The following is a 24,938-nucleotide window of genomic DNA, read 5'->3' as shown; positions in this document are numbered from 1 at the left end:
AGTGTCTCAATAATAGGTTCACTGCGATAAAGTGACAAACTCAAAACCGGTCGCCACCAGACCAGAGGCTCCGCCTAATCGTCAACCCCTGACAAATTCCGCGACGTGTGTTGGAAAGCTTTCACCAGTAATATGGGGCCCGGGTGCAACGGAAGCAGTAGTGAGATCTGACTGCAATTTCTAGAACCTAAATTGTACGACTTTACCCCCATTTACCGCAATAGATCGAGGCTGCTCTGGCAAGAAGAAGCGACACCACACATGGATATTTCAGCCAAAAGCATTCATTTTTCTGTAGGCCTACCTCTAAAAAAAGTTTCAACAACGTTATAATGAACAACTCTAGACTTAGTGCAGCGCTAGAGCTTCAGATACATGTAAGATTAGTTTAGAAGAAGAAGAATGATAAGGAGAATAATTACAATAAGATAACGTATATGAATAATAGGCTATATTGCCTCCCTAATATCGGGCCATCTCTGAAACTAAGATAGCACAATATAGCCTATTGCATGTCGTTATGATATGATCCCTTTCTGTTGCTCTCTTGTTCTCTTCTACGGTGCATCTACTAATAGTCTGGTGTTGCGGCCCACACCCCTCCGTCTCCCCGGGTTACCGTACAGAATAGCTGTAGCCTATGGTCGACTTCAAGTTCGGGTAGGGGGACGGGTTACCGCCTACAGCGTAAGTCTGAAAACGTGAATGAAAGACCAAAGGACACGCAAACCAATGTATGCCTCGGATGGGCTTTTTACAAACGTTGATTTCACACGAGGGAACTTTACAAAGTAACTAGAGAGAGCACCATTAAGTGTAAATTACAGGGGAAAAAACAGGTAGTGGATAGGCTACTGCACTAAAAACGAAACCTCCAATCAACATACCATGAATTCACAGTCATACACCACAAATAAAACAGACAGTTTTAAGATAATCGAAAAATGCATAACGTGAAATGAAACAATATTTAATCCGAAGGGTTTGGAGCCAAACTACAGTAATTACCAACGATTATAATACGGAATAACAACATTGTTAAAAATATTCACGATCTTTCATTTGTGTAAAATCCATTACCAACTATCGTGGTAATCGTTTTTTTTTTTTTTTTTTTTACGTCTAAAATGAACGTCCTTTCAAATCTAATAAAGAAATCGTTGGCTCCTGCAAACTCCTCAAGATTCTGAACAGCGTGTTTCAAAGACCTACACATTTGAAATGGACATGGTAAAATGCACTACCCAAACAGTCATGAAACTTCCATTTCAGGGGTTTCATTTCTATGGTTAGTATTTCTTAGATATTTATTCTTGAACTTGACTTGTAATTTAGTAGTCCTAATATTGGAAATTGGAAAGTCAGATTTGTGCTAGGTTTGTGATTGTTTTAAAATGTAAATTTGTCCATTCTTTTTTTAAATAAACGAAAATTTGGGGATTGATTTAAAATGAACTAAATGCATTTCTAAACAACTAGCATGAATTATAAAAATTTTACATTTATCGGAATTTGTTTCATTGTTAAATTAATAATAAAGCAAAAGCGTCATGTAATTGGGACCTACAATTCAACAGAAAAGCCACGAACATCACATTTAAGAACCAAAACTAAAACATCACATTTCCAATTTACTGGTGAAAATTCGCTCTAGTCTTTGCCGTGAAGGGAAAGGGGATTATAGGAATTATTGCGCTATTTAAAATTAATTGAAGAAATAAAAAACAAAAAGCAAAATCTGTCATTCCATGTATCATTTTTGCTTGCAAGTGTGTCGCGATTTGGTGTTTTGAAAATGTTAAGACCATTTACATCACTAGAGTTTGGTGTGTGGTGTCTGTGTGTAGGGATAGTTTTATTTTGGATTTAGGAGTTTAATCGGCTATAAAGATTAGCGTAACCAACACTGGTGGCCGCGGGTTTTTGTATTTCCCTCTTCGATTAAATTAGTGTTGATTACAAACAACATAATTATATAATTACTGATGTTTTGAAAACAAGAATAAAAGGGCGACATAACTGCATTCATCTTTGTCAAAAACTTTGTATCTAAGAGAATGCATCTTGCGCCTTTACAGCAAACGCATTGGTAAAAAAGTAACATAAAATGTTTTAAAATGTAAATGCTGGCTGGGTAAAGCATTAGGCTAAACCAGGCATATACGCCAAACCAGTATGTGGCCTTTGCTTTCATTGTCTAGACGGCACCCCCTAGCTTTAATCCGTCCATTGGCGCATAAAAACAAACCTAAATGAAAACATGCGCCAATTTACCAGTCATTCTTAATTAATAACTCTTTCATTGATACTAATCTCTCTCATGACATCTTTGGTTATAAATATTCAAATGTTCTAACCAATCCCTGCTCATAAACAAAATATCCCTATTGAAGGTCAATGTCAAACAATGTTTTAAATAAAATGTATTTGCTAAAATGTAAAAAAATAAATGTAAAAAAAAAAAACATTATGTTTAAAACATTTATTTGAGCCCATGAGGCTCTTAGTTTGTATCAAAAGCAAAATATCAAATCTTAATCTGCATCATAAATTGCAGTTTCCTATAGGACAAATCACATTCCAACTATGTGAACAAATCAGTGTCTTAGATAGTAGGACAGAGATCCTTGTTATGACATACAATATCCTCAAATTTGCACTTACCGTTTTCTACCGGACACACACAAAAGTTTCACTGGTAGGGTGGATATTATTTAAAAGATAATAACTCAAAGTTCAGCAATTGCAGATGCCGTTTAATTTTTGTTCTGTAGATGGCGCAAGAAACCAGATTTACTGAGCAAAGGGCTCAAATATTTCTTTCTCTAGAATACGTGCGCGCACTTGTGACATTACGTCAACACAACAGAACCTTAAACAAGCACACTGACGCAGAAAATGAGAGTTCGAATCACATAAGTGCCTTCACATTACACATCTCAGTTCTTTGGTTAATTGTGATACAGAACAAGACGAGCAATTACTATAGACTATTAAATACATCTAAAGTCAAACGGGTGTTTATGGAGATACAATGAAGAACTTGATCGAAGTGTACGTTTATTTGTTTGCATCTAAGAAAGGCAAAATAATAATAATAATAATAATAATAATAATAATAATCTGACAAAAAAAACAAAAAAAACAACCATTTATAATTAACATACCATCGATTGTTTTCAAATATATATTTTTTATAATAATGCACACGGAAAAGCCGTTTCCATTCTGCTTAAAAGCATATTATCGTAAATGTTACGGTCCTAACACCACAGTGCTAGTATTTCTTTGTCAGATTTAGACATTTATTTTTTATAATACATGCCTACCAAGATGACAAATGAAGGATTTTGTAGGACAACGCCTTTTGTCACAGATGTTTATGGTAACATGTACACTGTGCAGTCAACAGAAAACAGTTTGATGTTATGTTGGCTATTATAACATTATTTTACGTTTAAATTAGTTATTACTAATAGTACATTTATATTATGACGCAGCAAATCAGAACAGTTCTTTTTTTAATCAAACATCTTTATATATTAGTTCGTGCGTGGTTCTGTAATTTGTCAAAAAACACACACAATAATAATAATAATAATAATAATAATAATAATAAATAAATAAATAAATAAATAAATAAAAACCTACAGTCTCATTAAACCTGAAAAATCATAAAGCACCCATGTCATGACCATAAACAGTCAAACTACTGTAATCCGAATAAATAAACTCACGAAGCTGCTGAAAGCTGTTCTGTTAAAAAGTACAATTTGTACAAAGTTCTAGAACTTCTAAAATAAACTTTTATTTATTTATTTATTTTTTAATGCAGAAACTAGAATATCATTATCTTACATTAGGCTTTCTGCCTAGAAAGTCATACAAAATCAGGCCTAAGCCAGAAAACATCACCGCGGTGCAAGTGAATCTTTTAGCCTCATGTTGCCGTAAGCTAGGTAAGTATTTTTTTTACATTTCATTACAATGCTTACGAGACACACGATGTTCTTTAAGGTAGCTTAATTAAAGGTATTTCAAATTGTGCAGTTTGCACAAATTAACGTTTATCTACAAGTCACAATTAAAAAAAAAAAAAAAAAAACTGAATCTCAAAGTATTCAGCTCCTTAAATTTATAAAGTATGTAAAAATCAATATCCAATCCTCTGTGAAAATGGAACTTAATTGTCAAAAATCAGAAAACAACTATAATAAAAGCAATGTCAACATAAACCATGCTTGACAATACTTTTGTTAATAAAAATGCAATTACTAACAATAATGTGGATTGTTCCTGTGCACGAATGTTTATATTTAATTTTTATTTGGACTTAATTTTTTGTCTGTTTTATTATTATTATTTATTTATTTATTTATTTTTATTAAGTGATAGGCTTACGTTCTGTTGACATTAAACTCTTAGATAGGCAAAGTAAGCTGAAGGAGTAGTACAGCAGAGCAGACAGTTTGTAGAATTTCATGTGTTTCTTTTTAAACTGAATTAATTTAAATGATTGAAGAGACCAAGGTCAAATGCTTACTTACAAACGTTCAACAGAAGATGGCGCCATTGCTCTATCATTTGTAAGCAAATGGTTTTCGCTTTCTTGAAGAGATCATATTACATTATTTATTGGTTAGTTGTTACAGCCTACAGACAAAAATACATTTCATAGGGTAAACACAAAGTCGTGTGTTCTTACAGTCCATAAAGACTTGGACACAATCCAACAGGTCCATTACTTTATCAACTGTTACATACAAACATCACGGTCGATGTGTAAAATGCAATTCATGTAATTTTTTTTTTTTTTTTTTTTTTTTTTTTTTTGGCATTTTGAAATGGTCAGTTTTGTGATGTGGTTTAGTGTTGTAAAAAATGGTATATAAAATTAAATCATTATGCATATTTTTCATACCAATGGTTTAATAGGATTTTTGAGCAACACTTGTACAACGACAAAACATAGCCTATAAACTACTCCAACATACAGTAAGTTTAGCCTATTTTGACACAGATATAACCAGAGATTGTAAATGAACTTGATAAACTACTGGGTCCATTCCTCATATTATCCAGCATGAGGCGAAGAAAAATTTAGATTTCAAGCAAATTGCATTACTTATTTATTTATATTTATTTGTGATTAAAATCTAGAAGATAGGATTTACCGCTGTAAGGAGCTACAGCATCCTAGTTTCGATATTCAAAGTGTTTCTCTCCATAGATGTTTTTATTATCTTTTGGTCTTCTTTGTCCTAAGTGGGGAATATACAGTTTGCGTCGTCACCTGGTGAAACGCAAATATGACGCACCGCGTCACCATCAACCCTGTCCGATCCAAGGAGTCACTTCAAAGTAGTCCAAGAGAACCAACTATTCGTCAAAACGTCTATAATTTCAAACCTTTGAAACAAAACACTTTCCACAGTGTGTGGTAACGATCACCGTCTAAAATTGTTTCCTTCAATTTACTCAAAGCAAAGCTAACTGCTGATTTTTATTTTGTTGACGACTTTTTTCTCCTTTACCCGTCGGTTCTGGAACCAGATAGTAACCTGTCGTTCAGACAGGTTGGTCTGAGCGGATATCCGTCTACGTTTGTCCTTGGTGATGAACTTGTTGGCGGCATACTCTCGTTCGAGCTCCTTCAGCTGCACCTTGGTGTATGGAACGCGTTTTTTCCTCCCGCGTCGGAAAGAGCTGCCGTCCGCCCCTCCGTGAGACACTGCCTCTGAGGAGAAAGATATAACGTGAGTAAATTAATTAAAATGTGTAAGAAGTTCAGGCAACAAACTGATGCTTTGTTATGGACACAATAGGGCATGCAGTTAGGTATATTTTAATACAGTGGGTGGAATTTATATAATGTGGAAACACTGTTATACGTGTTAATAAATGTTTGATTATCTTGCCTATTCTAGTAAAGTGTCAAAGTGTCTAACCTGGTATTGTCGACTTCCACATGTGTCCCGTCTGTGGCTGCTCTTTGGTGCAGTAGACCTGCCCGTTCCAACCACTAGCCGTGATGGCCCACGGCTGGTAACTCTCCATTGGTAACAGGGTCTCGTGCCGGGGCTCTGCAGGCCCGCTAATTGCCTGGACCACGGGGACATCCAGGTAGCTTGAAACTGGCTGGTACGGACTCGAGGAGTAGCTCGAGTAAAATGCAAACTCTTTGGCGCGCGAAGTTGTATAATCTTCGCCTGTAGAAGCGGACGTGTCCATGTATTTTTCCCCGTAAGGTGAGGCAGAGGCGGGGGATTGGGCACATGTCTTAACACCTCCATTGCCCCCGTGATGGTGGGACATTCGGCAAGGATAGTACCCACCGCCACCGAAATACCCGTAGGAAAGTGAAGCGCTGGCTGAACCCTGAACGGCAGAGCAGGGGCTGCATTGTTTTCCAGGTTCACCCGCTCCTGCTGCAGCAACTTCGCTTGACGGATAAGCAGCGCTGGGCGCAAGAGAGGCAGGGTGAGCCATCAAATTCCTGCACGGACTCGGTGGGAAGTTACCTCCTGTGAACCCTTCCATGTTCTTGCTGGAGTCGTCCAAGACTCCACCGTTATCGTAGAGAAACATGACCGGGTCAATCCAGCGCGGGCGGAGAAGCAGTGACGTTGTCATAGCCTGTCGGACATTGAGACGTGTGGCTCTTTTTTGAAAATCCCCGAGACTGAAAAACAGAAGACAGTGGATTCTGCGAGAGTCAAGCCACTCTGACGCACCCTGTGCATATACAGAATCACATCTCCATTGGTTTAAAACTGGTCATGTGATATGTAAAAGAGGACGCTAATCAGCTCAAGTGCTAACAATTAAACTGAGCACAAACGCTGTGCTGTGAGATGACTATCTGAGTATCTGTCAAATGATTCCATCCGTTTGGAGATGTTCCAAAAGTGAATTGATGGCTAAATAAGCGAAACATGGCGAATGCCCTCATACTCTCATGAAGTTTCATCTCTGTGTCCAATACAAAAACTGTGAAAGCGTTGTTGAATTAATGCCGTTTCAAAATCCGTCATGGCTAAGTGTTAAATATGGAACAAATAGTGTGTAATTGCAATGTTGCACTTGAATCACATGGAATTATTGTAATCCATCTTTGCAAACATAAAACATAAAGCCAGGTGTAAGCTTTTGCCAGTGCGAAGGGCTTGTTGTGCCACATAATTAACACGAAAAACCTCAAGGTTTTGCGCAGCTTCAACATAAGACACCCCGTATTTGAAGATATTTAATATCTTATTTATTGCACACCGTTTTAACATCTAAATAATATACATACCAAAGTATAACATCTTCAAAAAGAAAATACACCAAATGTTTTTCACTTAATGTAGACTATGACTACTTAGATAGGCTTCTCAAAGAATATGCTATCCATTAAACATATTTGAAACGTATGATGCAATGCGTACGTGTAGCTACTAAAGCCAGCCAGGTGGGCCGTTTTACGTTCATTAACGAAATGCACAGGTTATTTTCATGATACATAGAAAATGGGTTGCAAGTGATGGCAGTTAAAGAGGTCCAATGTTTGAACGTGGCATGAACTCCTGCTGCTGCGGCTTCCGTTTTGTTTACAAGATACGGAGACAGAGAACAGCCCATTTATTCTTCTGTGCATTTTACATGCGGGGCTGACGCGTCTACAGGCCAAGGTCAAGTTGAAAGTTGTCGTCTGGACGCGACGCTGTGCCTGTTGGCCTTTTCAGACTTTGATGACCAGTCTTTTGACAAAAACTTTACAAAGGAGAAGAGTCGAATAGTGAGGAATCTCTGCTAAAGTAAATGAGTCACAGAAGCCTTTTCTTACACTGGCCTTCCACTTTCCCTAAGGAACAAACATACAGGTTAACATGCTTTCCTTATAATTTAGCATTTTTAACTAATAGGACGTCGTTAGAACTCAATTGTTTTGAAAGAAAGCCATGTAGTTTGGTATGAAAGTGTGAAAAGCGGGCTGTACAATTATGTTTACTGAAATGAACACGCCTGTTCAACTGCAGAAAAAAATAAGCATGAACACATTATAATTTGCTATGGTTTCGTATAAAATATGCTGGCAATTCTTCGAGCAGAACTTCGAACAATAAGTCTTTGAACTTTCTGTCCAGAACAAGGACCGGTGCTAAACGTGCTTAGTTGCACGTAATTTTATCTAAAACAAATAACTGTATAATTCCTAAAACAGGACGTTATGCATTCGATAAAAAAAAAAAAAAATAAAAAAAAAAATAATAATAATAATAATAAAAAAAAAGCCTTAACGACACATTTGTAAAAGTGTAAATCTTTATGTGTTGACTAAGTTACATTTAGTTTTCTCAGTAGCTCAAACATGTTTGCTAATGGAGATAAATAATCTATTGCGTGATCTCAAACATTTTCAATGTGCTTTTCCGCAAACGGCACAAAATAAGTCGTAAATGACTGATAATGTGGGGGAAAATCGGACCTTTATTAAACTATTTAATATTTATTTCAATGACTTTTGAATAATGAAATCCAAACAAATAGTTTTGAATAAGCCTTTAAAAATAATTAATCATGTAAATTTCAAAATACAACTGTAAGTGTAGAAACAGCAGGTATATGTAGCCTATATTGTCTTTTACAGTAAAACTGTAATTTTAATTGTATATATTCCGTATTCAGACTTGAACGTTAAATTAAAAATAGTCCAAAATGTACCAATTATTATTACTACTACTTCACACTCTAAACACTCAAGAAATGACATATAATGAAATACAGAAAATGAGTAATACCCCTTCAATATGTCCTTCAACCTATTTCAATAGGTTAATAGTATACCAGCATTTAAACAAACCCAAAGCTTCTCATAATTTTTGTTAGGAATCACTATTTTTTCTTTTTCTGATTTTTCAATAGCTTAGCAATATGAACTTAATCAATTAGCATTTCTAAATTCAATGATAACGCAGTACTTTTGAAGTTCACAAAGTTAAAAGTGAACGTATCTGTTGTCAATTGCAGGCCTAGGTCCCTAACGTTGTCTTTATCGGGTCATGTTTGAACCCCAACAACAATAGCAATAGTACAATAGCATGAAGAATACGTCTCCTTTATGAAGAGTGCAACGTCGTCCAGACTAACTGAAGCACACGACAAAGAGGCCTATATGAAGTTTGTAAACAAATATGTTTAATGATATCGTGTGTAAGTGAACTGAAATTTAAGTCGAATATAAATGTCTGATTCATTAAACTTTACTGCAGATACAATCCAGAGTGCTCGGGCATCCTCAAAGAGTGTTCATTTCGAAAATGAGGTTCAACAGGCTGTACATTGTGAAAAGTGATGTGACGTGAGCTGTAAGACGGTGCACTGACTTAAAATTGTGGATAAAATGAGGCATGTCCCTGTTTAACTGTGATCCTAGCACAGACACTAATAACTGTATATCTGTGTCTAGTCCCACAACAATGTTTTTGTGTGTGTGTGTGTGTGTGTGTGTGTGTGTGTGTGTGTGTGTGTGTGTGTGTGTGTGTGTGTGTGTATTTCCTGTTCATTCAACAAGCTGTGGTAAATAACACCGAAAGGCTGCTGGTTAAATTTGCACCAAAAGTGGTGCTATAACTTTATAGTGAAATTAGGTTATTTTGATCAACATGTATTGTATCTACCGAAAGGAATTATTTTCAAAAATAAATGGTTTGCACTAAATGTTTCGAAATAACAATTAACCACAAACAACTCCCATAAAAGTATGTTTAGCGAATAAGCTCTGAAGTAAGTGCATACGATTATCGTCAGCTGCACAGGGGGAAATTACTAAAATTATAGCAGCCATAAAGGTTCTGATATTCGGCTATAAATACACTTAATTATATCAAACTCGTAGCTAAGTAACTATGTAATTGTCTTTGGCATTATTATTATTATTATTATTATTATTTTATTTTTTTATGTAACGATGAATCACCAAAATAAGAGTAAAAAGGAAAGATTGAGATTTTGGGATTTATTTACACTTGAATAATGCTTCATGTAAATAATTGTAAAAGATGAGCATTTTCTCGATAAGAAAACCTAAAGATGCTACCTCTACTAAACACATCGTTCCGGAAGCTGTCAGGCCCAAAGGTGCTGAAAAAAGGGCAAAACCTTCACCAATACATCAGATTGTTTGTCCCCCATTATAGTGTGAAAATACTGCTAAACATGAGAATTGCGTGTTTGTCCAGACAAAACATTACGGAATATAGTTAGAAGAAAAATTATGGCTTTGTTAAGACAGGGTTTCAGAAATGTTAATGTTCAACAACACATTGATAAATGAATGTGCGTTTAAGATAGATATGTCAGGTGATTACACGCGATATGCATCATTTTTATAATATATTTTCTGCAGTTTGCCTACCACTTGTAGTGCTTTTAGTTGAACGCTTAATCTAAAGGCTATGATTTAGCCTAAATGCGTGTGCCCATTTCCCAGTCACTTACCATTGAGTTAATGTCTATGTAGAGTTTATTTAAGAGGGTAAAAACTGTTGCAGAGCCTCATTTCTTGCTAAATTAATATATATGAGATTTTTAATATTCATTGAATTCATTTCATGTTTGTTTGTATCCTACTGTGTTTTTATTGTGCCATATTTTCAATACAGTGGAGATTATGTGTATTTGTATGTAGCCAACATATTGAATAGTAAAGCTAATTACAATTTCCCTGATGACGCAATCTAATACATTTATATGGACAATAAAAACGAGTAAACCGTCGTGGTTAGTATAGACTATATCAATGAGGTCTAAATTAAAAAGAAAATCCACTAAAGAATCTAGTAAAGCTCCCAAAAGAAGGCTCTCTTGCTGTATTTTTAATCAGCATTAATTTCCTTTTACGTTGTAGAAGAGACACTTGATTAGTCTAGTGTTATCGCATGAGCAAAGTAATGACACTCGCTTGACTAATTTTTAGGTATTAACAGTAAGACTTGGAGAGAGAGAGACATATTTATTTTGTTTCCTCAGAATGGTAGCGATATAAAGTTTGTGTAATTACAAGGAAAATGATTAAAAGTTAAGCTAGTGGTATAGCCGTGGCTAGAAAAAAAAAAGTCCCTATATTCACGTGAAGATGGATAAAACTTTGGGTGGCAGTGGCACACATTACAGGTGCCGAATTTTGTGTAGTTAGCCAACATAAAGTGTAGCTAATACTGATCATGTGTTTACTGAATAACCTATTAAATTATTACATATGTAAATGTAACTCAGTTATTACACAGTCACTGTATTCAATTATGATATATGAGGTCCATCCAAAAAAATTAATGGAGTGTGGCAGCCATTAATCGTCAGTGTAGCGTCCCTTGCTGTCTGGCTGATATAGGCTGTTGGCAGGAATGGCTCAGCAGCAGAAGAGGTGAACCGAAGCTGGAACCGGAGCTGTATCTTACACAGGATTTTGTGATGAAGCCTAACATCAACGTTCTGCATGTTACAGCAAACCAAGTATATGTTTGTGGTGGTGCATGATCGTGCTGCTTAAGCACACTTCTCAAACAAAGGGTTGGGAATCTCTTTAAAAAAAATGGCAGCTTTAATAGAGGTGTTAATGTCATACAAAATAATAAATGTGGTCTATATGTGTTATACATGTACTTTATTCAAAAAGAGTGTCATGCTCTGAGCAAAACAAGGCAAGAGAGGTTTCAGCTAAGTCTTTAAAAATATGGGCAGGTTCACAAAGGTGCTAACAATGCCCACTACTCTAGCAAATCAAAACCGCTCTTTGCAACTCGAAAGTTGCTTCATTGGGAGAATTGAGTTATGATAAACATTCTGTAAATGCTATGGTCAAGTTCAGCTTGGGCACAGTTGTTCCACCTCAAGCGGAAGTGCAGAACACTAGGGGCGGATCTGGTCAAGTCAGCTCGCGACCAGGCCTCAAATTCCCCTCTGATCTGCGCGCACACACGCGCAAAAAGGTGCGAACAGAAATCGTTACGTTTTATCAGTTTATTAAGCGATTTAAGCCTACTTAATCTGACAATAAGAAAGACTTGTCAAGGAGAAAACACGATCAGATGAACTACAGAGCCTTTTAATCAATGAAAGAAATAACTTTTAAGAAGCATTGTGCTCAACTTCATTGGCAGCGTCACTCATTGGTGCTGAAAAAAAAACGGTCAAATTAGAAATACACTACAATTGAAAAACAAAGAAATATTTAAATAGACGTGCTTTTCAAGTAATAAAACCGAGTGTAATGTTTTCGAAACATAAGATACGTTTTCCCAGAAAATTTAGACGGGCTGACATTTCGAATGTCTCTTGTTTTTGAAAAATCAATCGGACAAGAAAGATGGATATTGTTGGTGGTTTTGATATTTGGTGTAGTGTGGGATGAATAGGCCTACATGTAACGAATATATGCACACTGAAAAAATATTTTGTGGTGAAGTAAATAAAGCAGAAATGATTAAGTAGGCTACTTTCTACATTGATTGATTTAGTTTAAGAATAAACTTGAAAATATTAAGTAAATACAGTGATGTGAAAACGTGTTCTTGACTTCCTGATTTCTTCTATTTTTGTGTATTTTTCATACAAAATTGTTTTATATCTTCAAACGAGATATAACATAAAACAAAGGCAACATGAGTAAACAAAATACAGTTTTCAAATAATATATATATATATATATATATATATATATATATATATATATATATATATATATTTTTTTTTTTTTTATTGAAGCAAAAAAGTTATCCAACATCTATATCGCCCAAGTGAAAACTAACTGCTCCATTAAATTTAATAGCTGGTTGTGCCACTTTTAGCAGCAACAAATGCAACCAAATGCTTCCGATAACTGAAGATCAGTCTTTCACAACGCTGTGGTGGCATTTTGGCCACTCTTCTTTGCAGAACTGCTTTAGTTCAGCCACATTGGAGGGTTTTCGAGCATGAACTGCCCGTTTAAGGTCCTGCCACAGCATCTCAATCGGGTTCAAGTCAGGACTTTTACTAGGCCACTCCAAAACTATAATTTTGCTTCTTTTGAGCTATTCAGAGGTGGACTTACTCCTATGCTTTGGATCATTGTCTTGCTGCATAATCTAGTTTGGCTTGAACTTTAACTCCGGACTGATGAACGGACGTTCTCCTTTAGGATTTTCTGGTAGAGTGCAGAATTCATATGTCCCTCAATTATTGCAAGTTGCCCTGGCCCTGAAGCAGCAAAGCATCCCCACAGCATCACAATACCACCACCATGCTAGACTGTAGGTATGATGTTCTTTTTGTGGAATTTTGCGTTTGATTTACGCCAGATGTAATGGGACCTGTCTTCCAAACAGGTCCACTTTCAACTCCTCAGTCCACAGAACATTCTCACAAAAGGTTTGAGCATCATCAAGGTGTGTTTTGGCAAAATTCAGATGAGCCTTAATATTCTCCTGGGTTAGCAGTGGTTTTCGCCGCGCCACTCTACCATGGATGCCATTTTTGTCCAGTGTCTTTCTGATACTGGAGTGATAAACAGTGACATTTATTGATGCGAGAGAGGCCTGCAGTTCCTTGGATGTTGCCCTTGGCTTTTTTTATGACCTCCTGGATGAGTCGTTGCTGTGCTCTTGGAGGAATTTTGGAAGGTTGGCCACTTCTGGGAAGGTTCACTACTGTGCCAAATTTCCTCCATTTGGAGATAATGGCTCTCACTGTGGTTCTTTGGGGTCCTAGAGCATTTGAAATAGCTTCATTACCCTTCCCAGACTGATGTATTTCAATCACCTTTTTCCTCATAATTTCTGGAATTTCTTTCGACCTTGGCATAGTGTGCTACTGGGTGAGAACTTTTAGCCAACTTCATGCTGCTGAAAAAGTTCTATTTAGGTGCTGATTTGATTGAACAGGGCTGGCAGTAATCAGGCCTGGGTGTCTAGTCCAGCTGAACCCTATTATGAATGCAGTTTCATCAATTTGGGGATTTAGTAACTAAGGGGGCAAATAATTTTTCACATAGGCCCAGTTGGTATTGGATAACTTTTTTTGTATGAGATGTACACAAAAACAGAAGAAATCAGGATGAGGGCAGGATGAGCACTGTACACATTTGTTTTTAATTCAAACATGTAAATATTTATACATTAGCTTATAGGCTAAGTAAATATTTTTTATGATTATTTGTTATTTTTACAACGTGTCATCATGTATCAATCCTAAAGTAGAAAACCATGTCATATTTATTCACTAATTTGAGTAGTAAATAAAATAAGTAAATTACTTTCGGCTTCGAAAGTACTTAACTTTTCGAAGCTGTTGTTCCCAGCATGCACTGGGTTAGAATAATTAATGAGCTTGCAAGGTTTCACTGTTTGCAAGTTAATTTACAAAATTTGAATTGTTGTTTATTTGTTTTTTGTTACGTTTGGTAACTTCTTGTTTTGTGATATCTGAATTTAATTTTCTACTCAAAATTACCCACTCATGATAAAAAAAAAAAATTATCTGTTTATTGTAACCATCATCATCAAGGTCATTTCTCAGCATAAGGGGGTCCTAAGCAAAATCCTACTTGGAGGCCAGCCCTCCCCTCCTCTCACCCCAATCCAGGCCAACCCAAGAATGACACAAGAGGTCTTCAACAAATTTAAATATATTAACTTGATATTGGAATATGTTAATAACACCAAACACAAAAAATAATATGATGACCAAAAACCCTTTGAGTGTGTACCTGTGCATCTATAACTCGCACCTTGCAGCTACAGTCTCCCTTTCCTCTTGGGCCACAAGGGGGGGCCCCTATAACTGTCTAAATGAGCCATAACAACTGCCTGAGTCTTACAGCTTTTAGTGTATTTAAAGGTGCACTTAGTAACTTTTGTCTTTGTGTCATCTTGGACTTACACTGACACCTAGCGGCTTGGAAGCAGCATAATTTAAAATTAAAAGTTTTCAGTTTCAGATGCCATGATTACTTTAAATAATGAAAGAAAGTGGCAAATAACAGGATGGTTACTGAGATTAAGTGAGTAGTATTCGGCTGGTCATGTTAGGACCCCCTCCATGTAGAATAAAACAGCTTTTATAAGGTTACTGATATGACTGGAGTCTTCATTTTAATGTGAGTGGTCATGATTTCCTACATATTTTGCAATTCATGTCTTTTGGAGTTAAACTTTAAATTACTGAGTGCTCATTTAAAAAAAAAACGACCTTGCTTTGCAGGGCCCCCTGGTGGCTTAGGAGCCCTAAACAGCCACTTATACAGCTTATAGCTAGAAACAGCCCTGATCATCCTGTTTGTGTTGGAGGTCTGCATAGGCAACTCCATGTTGTGATCCTATTGCCAGTGATGCAAGGTGATGTTGTCTAATAGACTACACAGCTTGCACAGAGCTTTTCAGTGGAAAGCTTCAATATGTCATGTGGAACGTTATATGAAGTGGTAATAATAAAAGTTAAATATGTGGAATGTTCCAGTAGAATGTTCATTTACATTTTTCTAAGCTTATTTAAATGTCATGTACATAAGATTTGTAAGTGAAAGTTACTGAAATGTTTCAGTTAAATTTACTCTCTCAATTCAATTAATACTGTCATGAAATTAAATCGATTTTACTTAATTTTATACCATAACAATTTCCTTTAAAATACTATGTGCACAAACTTTAATTGTACAATAAAAATTATAATAAAACTCATTAAAAATGTGATCAATATAATACTGTATCTAACGAACTTGCCCATTTGATTGAAACACTACTGTGGAGATACAACTTATAGACGACAGAAAGCTCCTAGAGGTTGTTTTCCACAGGAGAATGACAAATATCTGTATGTTTAAAATTCAAGGTCGCCTGCAAGGACCGCCCACAAAATGGTTTATTGGTCTTTTAGGAATGTAGGCCTACACAAGATGACACAAGGAATGTGAATTAGGGTCCAAGTTCGTGAGTCATACTCCAAGGCATATCAGATTAAAAATATCCAATTACACTGAAAAAAAAAAAAAAAATTATTTTGTGGTGTAGTAAATATAGCAGAAAAGATTAAGTACTTTCTACAATGAATAAGTTAGTTTAAGTGTGAACTTGAAAATATTAAGTAAAATCTACATTCATATATGTAAAAATTAATGCTCTAGCTTATAAGCACTGGGCTTGAATAATTAATGAGCTTGCACAGTTTAATTATTTGCAAGTTTATTTACACTGTTTGTTGTTAATTTTGTTGTTACGTTTGGTAACTTCTTGTCTTCCGTTCATTAAAAAAATAAAATAAATAATAATAATTATAATAATATCTGTTGATTGTCACTGTCATGGTGTTTTGTGCACCAAGTGTTGAGATCATTTTGACGTACTAATAAGCTGTTTTTTATTTTAGTTTTCAAGTTTATTTAAGCACAATGTATATCATATATGTAAGTAAAAGTTACTGATTTTACTACAATTTTTAAGTTAAATTTACTCACTTTAATCAATATTATTTCATAAAGTAGGCTTTACTTAGTGTACCATTAAGATTTACTTAGGAAAAACTGTGTGCAAAAACTTGTGAAATAAAAATTAAGTAAATCTTACTAGTCATTTTTTCAGTGTAGTTCAGTCAATGAAATTGATAAAGTAAATATCTTAAACTTTTTAATGAATTCAAAGAATTGCTCTCTGTTTACTCTACAGTTTAGCTTCTGTTTGATATACATCCCTGTTAATGCCCATGAAAATTGAAAGCCTTCTCTCATTTAGAGAGTTGCTAATACTTTATTGTCCCCAAAATATTAACAGAGTCTAATTTGCCTGACAAATGCATGTTTATCTTTATCTAAAGAGTCAATGCTGGAGAGAAACATTGCAACTTTTGTTGTCAGAGAGAGAGAGAGAGACAACTGTATGATAGCAGCACAGCCACTCTGACTGTCTGCTACAGAATAAGGGACACTGAGAGAACTGACGCAAGTCTGCATCTCCAACCTACTTAGTCTCCTTCTTATAGTTTTTTAGTAATATTTTATTTTTCCTTTATGTGTAACTTTAAACTTGTATACATTTGTATTATTTAACATTATCCTTTTTACCTTATTTGTCAAGAATACATTGTATATTTAGTATTTTTTTCTTATATTATGTACATTGTTTTGCACCTTTTTATTTGTATGCAGCTCAGCTGTAAACGCTTTAGCTATATGAATGTAAAAATATTTGTCATGCCAATAAAAGCACCTTAAAACTGAAAACTGAGAGAGAGAGAGAGAGAGAGAGAGAGAGAGAGAGTGCACCGGGCCAAAGGCATTTAACCCTTAACAATAGACATTCAAAAACGATCCCTCAAATTCTGGATGCACCTAAAATTTAGTTCCCCTAACACACTGCAACATGAAGCCCTAAGAACCCAAGAGTTGAAGCCTAAAACCAGTCTCCTTTGTCAGCTAGCTCTAAAACTCACAAACTTACTAACAACTAACAAACGCCAGTTTCAGACCAGCACTGTTGAACAAAACCAAATCATAAAACAAAAATAAAAAAATCATAAAAGAAAGCAAAAAATTCATATTTGGACCATTGGGAAAAAGAAAGTAAAAACCAAAGTAAACTGGAATGTTTTCAGCCTTAAACAGAAAGTATAATCTGGCAGAATATCTCCACACTGTAAAAGATACAAAGCAGAGATGGATCCTCACCAAATACAGGCTCAGTGATCACAGTCTGGCCATAGAAAAAGGCAGACACAGACAAACATGGCTTCCAAAGGAAGAACGAGTCCGTGCTCACTGTGACACACTTTCTCCTTCACTGTGAGACATTTACAGAGGTGAGAAATACTTTGACAAACTCTTAAACTTCATGCCACAGTTTTTTAATGTTCATAATGTCTTGTTAAATGCTTATTCTATTTGAAATTGTATAGTGTATATTGTTATTATAGTTTTTATTTTATTCATTATCTGGCACCTTATTTTAATTATATTTTTCTTGTCATTTGTTACCATTTTATTATTATTATTATTTAGTTTTTTTCTTTTTTCTTTTTTTCTTGTCATTATCTGTTTCGTTTATTAAAGCTTTGGCAATATTGTATGTAAAAAACAATCATGCAAATAAAGTACTTTAAAATTATTACATTTGAGAGAGAGAGAGAGAGAGAGAGAGAGAGAGAGAGAGAGAGAGAGAGAGAGAGAGAGAGAGAGAGAGAGAGTGCCCTCATCTCTTCTAACAGGCGAGGGCGCACGAGGACAGCTTTGATGGTTCAGAGAAGTAGGCTGCATCCGAAAGATAGGCAGCCAATTTGCTGCCTTGCTGCCTCAGTTAATGGCTTAACCGACAGCGTTTTTTAGTAAATGGAACTCTTAAGAAAACTGGTCCCAAAACAGTTCTAAAGGCACCTTATTTTCACCCAACCTCCTTAAACAACCTCAGAAGGCAGCATTTTCCAGCTTTCGGACGCAGACGTAGTCACAAACGGCCACTCAAATAGAGCTTCTGACGTCACTCTCCAACATGCGTGTCCCGCTCTCTTGAAATCAGGGTGGTTATGTGCTCAAGCACTTGTAAAACATCCCCAGATTTCCCACGCGCTAAGCGACCAGGAAGAACATGAGGATGAAGACTGCTAAAAAGACGGTAGTGTTGAGTAGACTTTATTTACTGGCCACATCTTAACCAGACATGGTTAGCCTACTTGCACTTCTACAGGTTACACCATTTATCTCTGCCACAGAGTGTTATGTTCAGTTAACAAGCCATTGAGCTTGTTTTTACAAAATGTATCAATTTAAAAATGTATAAGAGAGAGAGAGAGAGAGAGAGAGAGAGAGAGAGAGAGAGAGAGAGAGAGAGTAACTAGGGGTGAGTGTAACTAAGATTGTTCAGCTTATTACATCCCACTATAGTTATGATTCTATTGCTGCCAGTGTGGTTATAGTGTAGTTAAGTGCGGTTAAAAGGAATGCCTTATAGTTGTGTATTAAACGATGAAAGCGATGCAAAACGATGAAAGCGATCTGGGTTGAGAAGTAATATCAAGTTCAAACACCCTAAGTTTATACTGTTTAAAGCTAATCAACTTCATCACGGATTGTTGTGAATTTTACTGCCTGAACTCTGACATCAAAGCAGAGGAGGGAGAGGCCTCCTCCCCGAAAACAAGTAGTGCACCGCGTTATCTTTGTATAGCTGTATCACGTAGGCTATCCAACAGACTCGTCTCATGGAGCCAAAAAACCAACTTACAAGCCTCACTACAATAATTATTATTATTTTTTTATTTTTTTATTTTTTTATTTTTTTATTCAGTGAGCAAGAGTTGAAACAGCACTTTGTCCATTTCATTTGATTTGTTCATGTTTTCGATCAAATCTTGGGGAAAAAAACAAAGTCCGATTTGATTTGAAAAAGAATAACGGAATCTTATAGAATCCAACTTTTAAACTTTCAAAGAAAATGCGGTGAAGAATAGCCTACCATATAAATATCAGCATATATTTTGCAGATTTGCATTTTGTAACGACAACTGATGTGCCAGTTTTGTTGGATATTATTTTTTTATCGATTCCTTCTACCCTGCCATGCTGCTTATCACATTTAATGTGGTTCGTTTTTGGCGAAATCCCTGAAATAATTATTATGAAATAATTAAGGCAATGGACCAGTAGAATTCCATTTGAAATATGTTAAAGAGTATTCTAGAATATCTAATGAAACTGGAAAGCTGCCTTCCGCCAGCAGACGGTGAGGATGCGTTGTTGGCGCGGCTCAAACAAATCTAATTAAATGTCAAATAGTCTGTTTTTCTTACTCCTGGTCACGGGGACTTGACCTTTTTGCACTTTACTTGACACCACTTTGGAAGATCGAGTTAGGGCAAAAGAAAAAGAGATGGGAAGGGAGGGTACATGAAAGCGTGACTGAGATGCTGCGCGAGAAGAAAGGATGGAGCATGTACACCTCAAATTACCCTGCTGGCGGAGAGACAGCCCTCCTCATCTTTTGAATATTATCATTCAGTCTGACGTCTTCCAACGCGCACAGACTTTGTTGATCGGGAAGAAACATGTGCTAATATATTCCAAAAGGCTGCCATTATGACTCCTTCCTATATCCGAGTGGGCTCAAGACAGGGAGATAATAGATAGGGTTTAACATCTAAGTTTTATGACATTATTCAAACTATTCGATTTTTTAGCCCCTATTCTATTTCGGGAACTTACCCTATATGGTCTATTACTTCTCTCCCCTGAGCCGTTAAACCAAATTATTGTATTTTAATTCAGTACAACAAAAAAGGTTTTGACAACTGAATTCAGTGAAACAAAAATTGTGTTGACATACATCTCTAAGGAAACATTGCTTTTACAAAAATGCCAACATAAAATAAGGCTTTAAAGAGAACAAGTCATTACACATGGACGAAATCTCTTAAACTACCCAGACAAGCCTAAGAAAATGTTTACCTTTGTGTGCGAATTTAAATTTGATGCATCTTTTAGACTTGTCCTGTTTGTAGTGTTTAGCTGGTAAAGCTTGCAGCCTAATGTTTTGTTGCATGTATATTGTGGTGTAGCCTTGCTTTCACCTCTGTTGCTACACCACTCTCCCGCTCTGTTTATTCACTCCAAAATCGACGCGTGGCGTCACTGAGCCTTCTTATTATGACGACTGCCCTATTAAGAATGACAGCGCTTGAGGAGAGAAAGGTTAATGGTGATCCCTCCCAGAGCTCATGCAGCACTCTCTAGCGCTCGCATCGCACAGCTCCTCGTCTGCGTTTTCTGCTCCAAAGCTATCTTAGAAACCTCCGGAACACTTGGACCCCTGCTCTTTTCCATCGGTTATGGACAACATTAAGGACATGCCGATGCGCGCTGAGGGCGGTCATATCGGTACTCTTTCTGCCAAAACTGGCTCCAGGTTGTCGGAAGCTACTGGAGACCCCTCGCGCGAGCAACCGGATAACCCGATTCACCAGAGCAGCCTAAGCCCCGACTCCGTGCCTTATTCGAGAAACCTAGTGGATGAAGCGATAAAGGGACATCGAAGCGCAAAGTGCAGAGATGTGACACTTTCTTACAAGCCCTCTGCGCCGGACAGGGAGTTGACAGACATCCCTAACAAAGAGGTCAGCAGCTCAGATGCAGAATCAGACCTGTATGAGGAAATAGATGTCAGCTGTACCCCCGAGAGCATGGATTACCCGAGTGGACAAGGTAAAACAAATGCTCAAACTATTCTAGTGTAATGTATTTTAATGTATTTATTTTTGTTACATTGTTTGTAAATTCTCGCTGAATGAGAATACATGCGTTAATTAACATGTTATCAGGTTTGATCTGTAGTGTCGCCCACTGCTTAGGAGCGCGTTCGATTGTCAGCTCCTGTTACCTTACTGCAAGCGTTTCGAATTAACATGTCAATTACAAGGCCACTGTGTATCTGGGGTGCTGTCCAGGCATTTAACAAGTTGCCAAGTCATCCTACACCAATCTGCACCATCTCAATAATTTTTATGTTTTTCGTTTTGTGAAATTGCAGGCTTTATTACACACACAAACAAACACACACACAAAAGATTGTTCAAGAATGTCTCATCTTAGTAAAACTTGATTTAATATCTATTCAGCCATAATGATATGATACTTTAAACGCTTCTCCACTGAGCCCCAGTAATTTTATTTGTCCCCATTTAAAACTAAGCATAGAATTTAAAGCAAGTTGTGCAACAGGGAAAGAAGTATTTTGCTAGTTTATATTTATAGAATACATAAACCTTGACTTAAATTATTTTACACGAAAGTGCACATTCAATTCGATTAGATTTATTACGAAAGCCGGTTATTTATTTCGTTTATAATTCGAAAATAATAAATATAATATACTGAAAGATTAACACTGCATGTTTTCATTAGATTTTTTCTAGTTTTTTTATCAGTCTCCAGTGCAATTATTTAAGCTATTTATGCGAAACCTTTTTAAGACAATAATATGACAAATATATTATTGATTTCAGAAGCATCTTATTATAAAAAAAATGTGTGTAAATGCAACCAAAATTTGCCAGCAATTCAGTTTGAACTTATATATATATATAATACGGTAAGAAATGACATTGCAATGGTTGTTGGAAGTCTTAAAATCAGTAATGTCTATTTTCTATCAGGACTGGCAACGGGCTCGCCTAAAGAAGTAGGCGTGGACAGCAGTAAGGTGGGTTCTGGCCCAGGGGCTCTCAACTATGGTTCTGACCAAATGCGACGGTATCGAACAGCATTCACGAGGGAGCAGATAGCACGACTGGAGAAAGAGTTTTACCGGGAAAATTACGTGTCCAGGCCACGTAGGTGCGAGTTGGCGGCTTCCTTAAATTTACCGGAAACAACCATAAAGGTACTACATTTCGCACAAACCTCTAATTCTACTTTAAAACATTATTTTTTACATATTTATTTTAGAAATTACCCAAAGATTATCAGCGAACTACTAGGAGTGTGAAAACCTATCAAGCTAGATTATTCCATCAGATAAGCTAACAGATCAAACTATTGTCAATGTTATTACAATAAGAAATATAACTCTATCATTATACTTAATACTAACAAATAGGCCTGGGCTGCGTTTCCCAAAAGCATCGCAAGCTTAAGTTGATTGTTGAGACCATTGGCGCCACTAGTTTCTACGATCTATTTAGGCTTACGATGATTTTGGTAAACGCAGCCCTGACCTGTTATTATTTGCTTAATTATAAGAGCATTGCTCACAGTTCATTCATCTTTCAGAATGGTTTTGTTTACATGCAAAAGGCCACAGTCATTATCCCATAGGCTATAACTGATTTGCTTGCTTTTTGGATACAGGTATGGTTTCAGAACCGTCGCATGAAGGACAAGAGACAGCGACTGGCTATGACTTGGCCGCATCCTGCAGACCCCGCCTTTTACACCTATATGATGAGCCATGCTGCAGCTACGGGCAGCCTGCCCTATCCATTTCCATCACATCTTCCTCTACCTTACTACTCTCCTCTCAGCGGTGTTACTGCAAGTTCAGCCTCTGCCACCGGGGGTCCATTTTCCAACCCTCTGCGCTCGCTGGACAGTTTTCGGGTTCTTTCGCATCCATATCCGCGTCCTGAGCTGCTGTGCGCTTTCAGACACCCGTCACTGTACCCCAGCCCGGGTCACGGGCTCGGTCCCGGGGGAAGTCCATGCTCCTGCCTTGCCTGTCATGCTGCCAGTCAGTCAAATGGTCTCCCACAGAGGTCCAACAACGCAGATTTTTCGTGCTCGCCAACGACCAGGACTGAGGCCTTCCTCACGTTCTCGCCAGCAGTCCTAAGTAAATCATCTTCAGTCTCTTTAGACCAACGGGAGGAAGTGCCACTGACCAGATAAGACGACAGCAAAAGGCTATGGATTCTTTGAGTGCTATCCGGATCAGCTTTGGTCACTTTTGGCAATATTTAATAAGTTAACGCATGAACGACCCAAAGCACAATGCACAACCCAAAGGCAACCTGCTTAGATAATGTTTCAAACTGTGTATGTTTTCCAGTTAAGAAGCTATTTATTGTGCAAACAGAGCCTACTTTTAACACTGATAAGCCACGGACTTCAAGTTGAAAATAATCTTTGGAGAAAGTAGATATTCATAAGAGAGATATCATATTAAAGCAAATAAATCTTAATTACTCCCTATCAACAAAATGTGGTATAAGAAATGTATTTGTAAAAATCTGAATGAATGGAGGATAGCGCAAAAGCTTTCTCAAAATGTATACACTCTTACCCGTACAAACTGACCTACATGCAGTTTCTTTCATATTAAAACGATGTTTTTCATCTTGATTTTTAACAAGGGGATTTGTTAACCAAGCACGGTTGGCTCATTATTTCTCCTCCACGAACACCCGGTCCCGGTAGCACAGCGAAATGTGCAGATGCGAGAGAAATTAAGGAGTGATGTATTCGGAAGGGAAAAATTTTGAATGTTGAATTAATGATAATGCTGCACGCTCAGAGACTTGTCTGCCAACCCGGTAACAAGGCGTCAGGGGAGCGGATTAAGAAGCTCATGCGAGGCTTGCTGGCTTGACGGGAGAAGATGCACTAGAGATCCGTTGGACAATCACATGCGGCAAATTGGGGCAAACCTGAAATGCCTCTCACCCGCATACCATCAGCTGAATGCTTTTACCCCAACACCTTCATCCCGTGCCATCTCCTCCCAGTCTTGATTTCGCTTCACCTTATTTCAGGCAGTTGATAATAAACATACAAGATGGCAAATAAATAAAAAAAAAAATAAAAAAAAACTGAAACGTTAATTTTCATGGACATCATCAGACATGGCATTATTTATTGATTTATTGCCCGTAATGTATTGTATTTACTTTTTTTTTTTTTTTTCATTCAATTCTTGCATCATCCAATTTTCTATTTTTATTAATGTACATTTCCTTCTCGTGATCTGCTGAACATTCGCCATTTAGGTCTACTTCCGCAGTGGAACATGCGCGAAAATGGGTCAGTAGCCTATTGTTCTGGTTAAGTTCAATTTCATAATAAAGGTGTATTTTAAACGAAAATTGACAAGTGTATCAATGTGCATTCTCAAGAAGGTACAACTACAATTTGCAAAGATTTTATGCTATCAGTTAACCTATGAAACACTGCAAGCAATGGCTACTCTCGACGATTTTGTATTCGATTTGTTCACAGATTCAAAACATTTCTTCCAATACATTCTGGAAGCTAAACCAAAGGGAAATCCGTCCGACGTTTCTCTCAAAAATATACTCAACCTGTCTCATGAAGATAACGAGAACGAAGAGAAAGCCAAAAGACATCAGAAGCCAGCAACATAACGAAAGCACAAGTTAAATTCTGAACAAAAAATGGCCAAATGGGTTTGCTTTCAAATTACAGTGTGTTGTCAACTTTGTCTCCAATA

At 36.7% G+C, this 24,938-nt stretch overlaps 2 protein-coding genes across 3 annotated transcripts; one reads left to right on the top strand and one right to left on the bottom strand.

Moving 5' to 3' along the window:
• Positions 1-4,053: 4,053 nt before the first annotated feature.
• On the bottom strand, positions 4,054-6,699 carry LOC127425132 (homeobox protein Hox-A13a). The gene is made up of 2 exons (XM_051670804.1): positions 5,949-6,699; positions 4,054-5,737 (listed from the first exon to the last, which is right to left on the bottom strand). The coding sequence occupies exons 1-2, from the start codon at positions 6,631-6,633 to the stop codon at positions 5,490-5,492; spliced, it is 933 nt and encodes a 310-aa protein (XP_051526764.1). The 5' UTR covers positions 6,634-6,699; the 3' UTR covers positions 4,054-5,489.
• A 14,127-nt stretch (positions 6,700-20,826) lies between these two features.
• On the top strand, positions 20,827-23,380 carry LOC127425284 (homeobox protein XHOX-3-like). 2 transcript variants are annotated; one of them, XM_051671053.1, is made up of 3 exons: positions 20,827-21,190; positions 22,213-22,376; positions 22,844-23,380. In XM_051671053.1, exons 1-3 carry the CDS (start codon positions 20,827-20,829, stop codon positions 23,378-23,380), a joined length of 1,065 nt encoding a protein of 354 aa, XP_051527013.1. The 2 variants fall into 2 exon arrangements, with proteins under 2 accessions (XP_051527013.1, XP_051527012.1); XM_051671052.1 differs by having other exon boundaries at positions 20,827-21,199; positions 22,150-22,376.
• The last annotated feature ends 1,558 nt before the right edge of the window (positions 23,381-24,938 follow it).

The sequence above is a fragment of the Myxocyprinus asiaticus genome, chromosome 34, assembly GCF_019703515.2.
Source record: "Myxocyprinus asiaticus isolate MX2 ecotype Aquarium Trade chromosome 34, UBuf_Myxa_2, whole genome shotgun sequence".
Lineage (NCBI taxonomy): Eukaryota > Metazoa > Chordata > Actinopteri > Cypriniformes > Catostomidae > Myxocyprinus > Myxocyprinus asiaticus.
Note: the sequence above shows the minus strand (reverse complement) of the source record. Positions and strands in the feature narration are given on the sequence as shown.

Coding starts and splice junctions, on each gene's coding strand:
- LOC127425132 (XM_051670804.1), bottom strand. CDS start 6,633: ATGACAACGTCACTGCTTCTCCGCCCGCGCTGGATTGACCCGGTCATG. Junction 5,738..5,948: donor GTGGAAGTCGACAATACCAG/GTTAGACACTTT, acceptor CTTTCTCCTCAG/AGGCAGTGTCTCACGGAGGG.
- LOC127425284 (XM_051671052.1), top strand. CDS start 20,827: ATGGACAACATTAAGGACATGCCGATGCGCGCTGAGGGCGGTCATATC. Junction 21,200..22,149: donor GGATTACCCGAGTGGACAAG/GTAAAACAAATG, acceptor ATTTTCTATCAG/GACTGGCAACGGGCTCGCCT. Junction 22,377..22,843: donor TACCGGAAACAACCATAAAG/GTACTACATTTC, acceptor TTTTGGATACAG/GTATGGTTTCAGAACCGTCG.